We start from the raw sequence: 9,842 nt of genomic DNA on the forward strand, positions 1-9,842 counted from the left end.
TGCTGCAGTCACTCCAGCCAAAATCATAACCCAGCAGTACACAAGTTGCGTCGGCGCAAAGCCGCTGTGCTCTGCCACCCAAAACTTCACGGAGGGCTAAAACACTGGCAGCGGGACCAGGCTGGGCTGGGGGACACCCGGGGGCCGGAGGCTGCGAGTGTGGAGGCCCTGGCGCACCCCGCTCCCAGAGCCCCGCGCCAGGTGTCGCGGCCGGCAGAGGGTCTGTCACTGCGGGGTGGGGCAGGGGCCGTCTCTCCGTCCCGCCCGCCGCTCCCCTGTCCCGCTGCCTCCCGCGGGCCCCGTGTGCGCCACGTCTGCCCCCCGGCCCGGACCGCAGCCCATCCCCGTGTGCGTGGCGGCTCCCCGGGGCGGGGGCCGGGGCGGGGCGGTGAGTGCGGCGCTGCCCGGGCCGGCGCCCCCGCCTTCCCTCCATCCTGCCTCCCTCCCTCGCCCGCTCCCGCTGCTCCCGCTCTCCGCACGACGGCGGCGGCGTCCCGCCATGTCGGCCGCCAAGCACCGGGGCGCGAAGGGGGGCAGCCCGCCCGCCGCCGCCAACGAGAAGGGCGCGCAGCCCGGCGGCGCCGAGGAGCCGGCGGCGAAGAAGCCGGCGGCGGCGGGGCACGGCCGGGGCGGCAGGGCCGGCGGGGGGGGCCGCTCCGGCGCCGGCCCCCGGCGCGGCTGGGCGCTGCTGCTGGGCGCCGCGGTGGTGCTGGGAGCCGCTCTGCCCGCCGGCTGGTACGTGCAGCAGCTGCGGGAGGAGGTCGGGCGGAGCGCCCGGGAGATGGAGGCCTCGGTCCGGCAGCGGCAGGAACTGGCCGGCACTCTGGACGCCGTGGTGCAGAAGGTAGCGCGGCACCGGGCACCGCCGGGGGCGGGCGGGAGGGGGCCGGGCGCCGTCGGGCCGCTCGGTTGCTGCTCGGTGGGGCGGGGGGTAGGACGTGGGGTTCGCCCCTTGAATGAGGAGCTGGGCCTCGGTCGCATGGCCCGGCTTGCGGGAAGGCAAATCTGTCCTGCTCCCCCCCCGGCCCTCCTATCGCCTTCTGTGCTCCCGCAAAGATGCTCTCATGGCATTAGAGGGGCAGATGGAGTCAGGGCCGCGGTTTCCCCCGTGCCTGCAAACGTGGCCTCAGTGCAGCAAGAAATCCCTGCCAGGCGGCGGAGCTGGGCGGGACGGGGCGGGACGGGACCCCGCGGCGGTGGGCGCAGCCCCCAGCTCGCTTTTCCAGGGCCTGGGCCTGAAGCCATTTTATGGAATGCAGCCCGCACGCTTACGTGTTGGCAGCGGTGCAGACCTGCCGGTCCGAGAGAGCCTGCGGCCCGTAATTCTGAATCTCCGAGGCCCGAAAATCATTCAGCCCAGCGGGGCGGCTCGTTGCTGCCGCATCGGGCGGGCAGCCGTGTGTGCCAAGGGACACGGTGTGGCAGCGCCGTCAGACGTGGCAGGGTCCTGTCTCGATGTCTCTACACGCTCTAGAAAACAAAACCCATGTCAGTTTCACCGAGCAGCAGAGGCTGTGCCAGAAACGCTGCTCCTGCTGTACCCTGCCTCCCACGTTCCTGCTGCTGTCTCCGGCCAAGGGAGTGAGATGCAGTGTTCAAGGCAGTCCAGGACCCTGGAAGAGCCGTGAAGTTGTTGGCACAGGGTGTGGCTCAAGTGAAGTGAAATAAATGCTCATTTCCCTCCTCATTTTTTTCACTCAGGCCCTGACTAGCCTCTCATCTAGAGTTTCACAAACAGCGCTGGCCATCTGAATACATCTTAGGGTGCCTAAAACCTTCAAAAATGGCATCTATGAATGCATATCATCAACATGCGACCAGGCTCCTGTCTAGGGAGTAGGTAAATTGGTTGGAAGGCAGTATGTAAAGTTATGACTGAGTCAGATCAAAGAAAAGGAAATTTTTGTCTCAGCTTGACTGCTCTCTGCATGGCAAACCATGCAGATTCCCTGTGTTCCCTGCGAGCTTGGGCCTGGTCTGGTGATGGGGGGACAGGGAGGGGGACAGGCACTCTCAGAGATCCTGTTCAGTAGTACTTCCACAAGCACAGCAGCCTGCACACGTGGAGGTCAGTCTTGGTGTTTCCCATACAGTGAGAAGGGAAAGGAAAACTTGCGTGAGGACGGGAAAGGTGGTGTAAAATTCAGGGCTATAGTGCTGTTTCTGAAGCTAATTTTAAATCGTGGGGGTTTTACTCACTGTTGACAGGGCCATGATTGGAACTAGCAAAGGTTGCTTTTAACTAGTTTTTAAGGCATTTTTATAGACTGTTTGTAGGAAGGAAGAAATTGCAATTGCAAGATGTAAAACTATAGTACATGAGTATAGAACCCAGATGTATGGGCAGTATATAAGCACTTCCAAGCAAAGGAACGGGTACAATTTGCTGCCTCCCATCTCCATATCATTGCAGAAAATCATAGGTACATGTTACATATTCTAAGAGAGTATATACTGTAAATATAGGTGTATTTATAAACTTCCTATATTCTAGGAAGTTTATAAATAGTTGATTTCAAAGAAAACTGAAACTTATTTGCCTGTGTACAGCAGATGGCTGATGTTAGACATACAGCAGTGCAAGAATTAAAGGTGGGCGAAAGAGGTCACACAGAGTTTCGGTGTAACCTTGAAAGTTTTGCTTGCTGTGGGTTTGGTGTTATCGTTACAGAAGAATGTACTTGAAGGAGGGGAGACCAGTCTGTATTTCATTGCTTTACAGAGGTGAAGGATCTTGCATTGTACTTGCAGAAAGTGGTCAGTGCAGGTTGCTGTGTGGCTTTGCCCTTCAGTCTTTGACTGCAGGGAGCTCCTGTCAGGAGTAAGCATTGTGTAAACTCATCTGCTTTACACATCAAGGAGAAAGGAAATGATGTGGCAGTTTAGTCGTTAAGGTAGCACCATTCTCAGAGAGGCCAAGGTCGTTTAGTGTTTAAACACGAGATAGTATGACCAGTTAGGGAAGACACAGTCGTTAGCTGTAGATACATTTTTATATCCTATATGCGATGTTAAATATTTCAAGGGCTATAGCTTCAAACCTTACCAGCCAGGTACAGCAAACAGGCAAACTCATATGCAGGTGCACACACAAACCACTGCGTAGTGAATATGAACTACTGCTTTGAAGTTGTGAGTTTTACCCCTCTTGTGCAAGGGGTTTGCTTTGGGCCCTGGTGGCTCTTATTTTGGACATATCAGATTAGAAGCTGGTCTAATTTGAAGACCCATTTTATTATATCAGAGCTCACTGATCTCCAAGTGGCTGGTCCAGCTGGAAGTGTGGGAGAATAGCTTCAACTTTTACACCATGAGCGTTGCCTGAAGGCAGTGGAGGAGCAGGTACTTCCACTGTGGAGGAATGGGATCTGTCTCTATCAGTCATACAGCAGCAGGGACCTGGCCCTCTGGAGCATTCTGACTATTTCTGATGCCTTTTCTTAGACTAACAATTGAAGATAGTTACTTGCAAATACAAATTTGATGATTTAGTTGGAGTGCATGAAAGAAAATAAATTCTATCATAAGAGGGGGAGAATTTTCCTGTGCCCTCCCGTAAGATTTCTAAAGTCCATTTAGAGTGATACAGAATAACCTCTCTGGGGAAAGAATCAGAATGAATGACAACTAAGATGTAATGAAAATGAGGTTGGTAAATCTGTCTAATAGCTGGTGCCCAGCTTCAATGTGTATGGCAGTACTACTTTCTCCACCCCTTCTCCTTAGCTCATTTCTAGTTTGGTGTGGGAGCACTAGAGAATTGTCGAACGCTGAAATGTCAGTGTAGGGAATGTAAAATTATTAGAAACCTTTTTACAGAAGAGTAGGAAAAAAGATGTCACCTTTATGGATATTCCTCAAAGTGGAGTGATCTGTTGAAGCAAGGGCAAGTCTCATGGCAAACTCTACAATCCTTACACAATGTAGACTTCCATGAAAACTAAAGAGGATATGGCCAGGGATTTGTAAAAATACATAACAATAACTTAATTTCTAGTTAGGAGGCCTGCTAGGTCTTTTGAAAACAATTTCTAGGTTCAGAGTCAGACTGGGAACTGCTGGAGCTTCCTTCAGTTGCAAAGAAAAAAGAGAGAGCTCTGTATGTTTCTTTCCAAGACTGTATAAAATATACTTACTTCTATTTATAAAATAAAACCACCCCTCCAGCTGTGTATCTAATCAGTAAACATGGCAGTGCATGTGGCACGACTGATTAATATACCCCTTAGACACAGGGAGTAGTATGAGGCAAGGCAACATGCATTACTCAGCACTTGCCATCCTGCCAAAGCCTCGAGGTATTTTCTCTGTGATGGATTCCTGTTGCAGCCAGTGGGAGTTCTTACGTGTCTTTACAAAGTTGAAAAAGGTACAACCCACACACCCATCAGTCTTGAGACTCATACTCTGCTTGGCCTCAAAATGAAGTAATTCTCTGTTTGAGACTTCTTTGAACGTGAAAGTAAATGAATGTGGTGGCCGCTCACCCCTTGACCTTCTCCCTCTTCCTGCTACCAAAACCACTTGTGAAGATAGTTTTTGTAATTGGGAGGTTTAATAGCCTACCTGATCCAGTGGTAGCAACTTTCTGTTAGCCTGAGCTGGATGCAAGGCAGGCCCCTTGGCAGCTGCTGCACCTTTGTTCTCTGCCTGTGTACAGGGGTGAGCCCTGTTCACTGAGAGCACGTGGGTGTGTGCAGGAGCGAGAATAATGAGGTACTAAGTATTTATAACATTAAAGCCTTTCTAATTTTTTTTATTTTAAAAAATACTCAACAAGAAAAATCTGTTGTGTCGTCATTGGTGTCTCGTAGCAGGAAAATGTCATGATTACTGCTGCCATTCCTCAGTCCATCCTAGCTCTCTTTTCCCCCTAATTTTTCCTGTCGCTCTTTTTTGTCTACTGTAAAACTCATTTTTCATGATCAGGAATTGGACTTTGGTATTATTGCCTGATAAAGTGTAATCCCAGCTTTTCTATATTCAGAAGCTGATGCCAGATGTTCTTTTGGCTTTTTTATCCCCCCTCCCTTTCCTCCCTTATGGACTTGTGGTCTGTATGCAAAGTCTGGAGACTTGAATTCCTTTTTCACTGCCATGGACTTGCTGGATCGTCTATGACAGGTCAGTGAGGCCAGGGATCCTCAGCAGAAGGTGTATGTATCTATAATAGAGCTGTAAGGCTCTAGAAGCCGGCCTTTTTATGCCTCCCATACCTGTATGCCATAGGGTCACTTCAGGTAGGGAGCACGAAGGATTGCAAATTGATCATTTTTTTGGTAACAAGGACTGTAAGGATCAAAAGGGAAAGGATAAAATTACAGGTACTAACCATGTGTATTTTTGTTTTAGGTACGTTCTCTTCAAACCACATTTGGAGAATTTGAATCCATGATGAAAATTGTGCAGCAGAAGCAGGAGGTTACCGAGAAGGCTGTTAAACAAGGGGAGAGTGAAATAAACCGGATCAGTGAAGTGCTTCAGAAGCTGCAAAATGAAATTTTGAAAGACTTGTCTGATGGCATCCACATGGTGAAGGATGCAAGGGAGCGAGACTTCACATCTCTGGAAAACACAGTGGAAGAGAGACTAACAGAGTTAACAAAATCTATAAATGATAACATTGCAGTATTCACTGAAGTCCAGCAAAGGAGCCAAGATGAAATCAATAATATGAAAACAAAGGTTGGTTCACTAGAACAGGCAGATGTGTATAAACATGAAATTAAGGTGCTAAAAGATGCTTTTGATGAGATGCAAGCATCCATGAAAATCAAAGAAAAGGACATAGAGACCTTGAAGAGTACAATAGACTCCATGGAGTCTGATGTCTATACTGAAGTGAAAGAGCTAGTCAACCTCAAACAAGAACATGAGAAGTTCAAAGAGGCTGCAGACACTGAACACCTGTCATTAAAAGCTTTACAAGAGAAAGTTCTGAGAGCTGAGGATTCAATTATGCAGCTCCCTAGTGACATTAAAAGACTTGATGAAGATTTACTGCAAGTTAAAGCTGACCTCAACAAATGGGAAGATAATGAACTCTTCAGAAGAGCATTAGAAACTTTTGGGAAGAACAGTGAAGGACTGGAGTCTCGCTTGAGGCATATAGAAGACAGCCTGGAGTCTCTAACTTCTGTTGCTGCTCAAAGCAGTGAAAAGTTGCAATCTTTCTTTTCTAAGGAGGCAGAATATGAGAATAAACTCAGTACCCTACAACAAAGCATTAGTACCCTTCAGGGTCTCTCAAACACTGATGTAACTTCAGTCACAGACATTCTGAAAAGTCTTGGTGAAGCACAGACCTCGCTGTACAACGATGTGGAAAACTTAAGGAGAAGCATCAGTGACCTGCCATCCTCTGATGCTCTCCAGGATGTCCAGAAGCAAATTAGTACTTTGTTGGATCAAGGAAATCTTCAGGCAGATCAAGCACATTCTCAAGGCTACCTTGAAAAGTTTTCTTCTGTGGAAGGCTCTGTAGATGAACTGAGATCTTCTGTTAGCCAGGTTGATTCCGATTTGAAAATGATAAGAACTGCAGTGGATAGTTTAGTCGCCTACTCAGTGAAAATAGAAAGTAATGAGAACAACTTAGAGTCTGTGAAGAGCTCAATAGATGACCTGAGGAATGATCTGGAAAGGTTGTTTGTGAAAGTAGAAAAAATACATGAAAAAGTTTAGGCAGCAGTGCTTCTTGGGCACATAATGGATAAAGGAAAATAGCTTTTGTATGCCCCATTTTTTTACTCTTTTTAAAAGCAATTTGATACCTCCAAAGAGAATGAGAATACTTTAATAATAGAGACAGTTCTGCTTATTTCCTTTATATCTCTTCTGTGTAGTGTTTTGGGGGGTTGTTTGTTTGTTTGTTTGTTTGTTTTTCCTTAAATTCTGTTTTAAGAAAACACGAGTTTAGTTGGGGGTTGAGTTTCTAAGGGCTCGTCTTCTCTATAAAGTTGTACCGCTGTAACTGTAATGGTGTAACTAAGGCATTACAGCCTCGTTAGCATGGGCACACATTTAATGGCAGGAAGGTGTTTCACACTATGACACCAGATATCCCCCACAGGAGGGCTGCAGCTGCTCTGGTGCCAAAAGCACACTGCTGTACACACTGAGGATTTTACTGGTATGTTTTGGCTTCAGAAACAAATGAGCAAAACTACACCCTGTCTTAAACTATTTACTGTGGTAAATTTAAGTGTGGAGCACGTTTGAAGCACCTCATCTGTTTCTAGCACTGGGGACTCGGCCATGTGTCCAGTTTACCAGGTGTCAGCTGAGCTGTAGTAGATTTCTGTGAGTCCCTAATCTGTACCGGGAGCTAACACAAGTCTGAGGTAAGCGGCACTGCTTGGGGCTAAGGCCTAAGAGATGGGTTCCACCACGTGGCTGGAGAGGTTGATTCTTTGTGATCACAGGCTTCTTTGCCAGCATCTTTAGCTGCTGGTGCAGAAGGTTGGTGCTTGGAAGGGACATCGGAAGGATGGGGTTAATTACTTTTGTCATATTTTTAGACTGTTTACATGATGAAGCTGTGTCTTTCCTGGGTAGGCCTAATTTGGTCTTTGATACAGGATTTCTCTGTAAAAATGATCACAGATTTGAATGAGAAAAGAGAAGGACCGAAATTGCACCCGTTGTGTTCCATATATAACAAGCATGCTAACAACAATAATAATACGCTCCAAAACACACAAGAAGGAAAATCACCATGAAATCAGCAGAATTGCTTCTATGGCATATACGTTTCCAAGTTTTCACACAGCTGACAGTGACCTGAACTCTTGTTACATATTCAGGACTTGGTGCCTGATTCTTGTCACCATTTTTGTCATCAGGCTGGGGCATTGGTAGCAAAGGATCCTTCTAGGAGATGGCTGAGAGTGAGGAGGAAGTGTCATAATTCTCTAGATGCTCTTTTAAAAAACACTTTCTCATGGAGGTTTTTTGGATTTCTGTTTTTTTGGAGAGGATTTATAGTATTTCAAGTTTACTTTTGAACTCTTTCCAAAGAATTGGTAAAGGAGTGTGCACATGAATACCTTGGAAATAGGTCATGGGCATCATGCCCACCTCAGCCTGCACTAGATAGATCCTTGACTATGTTAGATGAAGAATTCCTAGAAATTACATCTCCCAGAAGTAATGTGCTTGTGGGAACAGCACAGGTGAAAAGGAGTTCTCCTAGGTAAATAAGATACTGAAGCATATCTAGTTTTGTTCCCACTATAAACAGGAAAGGATTGCTGGCAAAGAAAGAGGGACCCATGGCATTAAGGTAACTGTTGTCACTGTTGGAAGTGCACTGTTCTTTGTTGACTTCTCGAGTTCTTGAACAATGTTGTTTAGGTTACTGTGAAATTAATTGTATGGCTTATTTGCAGTATTTTTAATACATAATAAACATTTGGAATATTCTTTGCACATTTTTTTTGATTACTGCTTACTTACTGTTGTGTTTCCCAGGATGCTTCTAGTGGGGTAGAGGAAAGGGCTTGGGGAAGCAGCAGATGTGCTGCAGCCCTGCATTTGGTCTCAGCTGCCATGGGGGGATGTGGAGGTGCTCTTACCTCTTGTGGTTACAAGCCCATTCTTGAAAACGGGGCTTTAGTCAGATCAACACAGCAATGTTGACTCCTGGGCTTGGAAGCCCAAGATGGTGGTTGTGAGGTGTGAAATACATGACCTATGCAATGAATGAGCGCCATGTCAGACACACTAGCGAGGCCTTGGTAAGACTTTCACCATGCCCAAAGCATGTAGAACAGAAACAATGTGCTGCAAGAACCTGTGCAGTCTTTCCAAAGCTGTTCCTTCTGCTTAGCTTTGAATGCTGGATTGTAAGGCCCATAAACTGATACCAGGTGCATGATGGATGTCTGCCTTTCGAAAGTTTGGGAAAGGGTGTTTTCAGGAGTATGGGCATCATCATATCCTGGAAATTCTTGAGGCTGAAGTCACAGAAGTAGCTAATTGTTACTAAAATACATACGCTCAACAGGGCAGGTGAGCACCCAAGCTCTTGCGTTTAAAGATATTTGATACAACGTGTTGACAACAAGCTGGCAAAGGGCACAAAGTGACTTTAAAGGGTAGTAGCTGCATGATAATGGAACTTAGGCTGTAAAGCCAGCAGTGCAGTAGGGCTGTATTTGATCTCAAAGATTAAAAAAAATTACTATTTACACTTCTAGTAACTTAATTTTTATGGCAAGCTATTAAAATTATTTCTTTCACTAAGAATAATAATTCTCCATAAATAATGATGTGTCTGGAGGCAGGCACAGAGACAAGGATCCCTTGGCAGGCTGGAAGTTCAGTTTTTATATTTGGCTTGACATTTTCATCCGATACAAACATTTTCTAATTCCCTCCTAAATGCTCACAGAGCACGTGCAGTCCTAGTGCTGCCCTTTCCTGTTGTTCTTGCACTTTGTAATAAAATAGTAGAGAAGGTCTCAAGCAAGACACTCTATTACCAGTGTTCCTTTATATTATTAGTAGTTCATCAGTAATGTGCCGTTACAGTAACAAATTTCAGCTGAAACTGTCCACCTGATTGATGAGGTATTGATCTAGCTGGTTCATTAACGTCTGCCTTCATTTTCAGTTCTCATGCAGGGAGAAACCATTGCACTGAGGCAATGTGGACTTGATTGCTCTTGAAAGGGCTTGCCCAAATAGCTGTGTTTGCAAATGTGGAGATAAATCTTGTGCTGCTGCCTGGACTTCTCCCAGCAGGGTTTCAATCACCGCCTCAAGTGAAATAACCAAGAAGGGTGTCTGGTGGCCTAAATGCGTGTGTTAGAAGTTTCATTAAAACATGGATTAGTGAT

At 46.7% G+C, this 9,842-nt stretch overlaps 1 protein-coding gene across 1 annotated transcript; it reads left to right on the forward strand.

The window, feature by feature from the left end:
- The first annotated feature begins 458 nt into the window (after positions 1-458).
- On the forward strand, positions 459-8,435 carry CKAP4 (cytoskeleton associated protein 4). The gene is made up of 2 exons (XM_050323992.1): positions 459-844; positions 5,353-8,435. The coding sequence occupies exons 1-2, from the start codon at positions 500-502 to the stop codon at positions 6,682-6,684; spliced, it is 1,677 nt and encodes a 558-aa protein (XP_050179949.1). The 5' UTR covers positions 459-499; the 3' UTR covers positions 6,685-8,435.
- Positions 8,436-9,842: the final 1,407 nt, after the last annotated feature.

The sequence above is a fragment of the Myiozetetes cayanensis genome, unplaced genomic scaffold, assembly GCF_022539395.1.
Source record: "Myiozetetes cayanensis isolate MyiCay16 unplaced genomic scaffold, myiCay2020 scf3, whole genome shotgun sequence".
In the NCBI taxonomy this organism is placed as follows: Eukaryota; Metazoa; Chordata; class Aves; order Passeriformes; family Tyrannidae; genus Myiozetetes; species Myiozetetes cayanensis.

Excerpts from the sequence above, each read along its gene's own strand:
- CKAP4 (XM_050323992.1), top strand. The coding sequence starts at position 500 with ATGTCGGCCGCCAAGCACCGGGGCGCGAAGGGGGGCAGCCCGCCCGCC. Across the intron at positions 845-5,352 it reads TGGACGCCGTGGTGCAGAAG|GTACGTTCTCTTCAAACCAC; the intron begins GTAGCGCGGCAC and ends TTTTTGTTTTAG.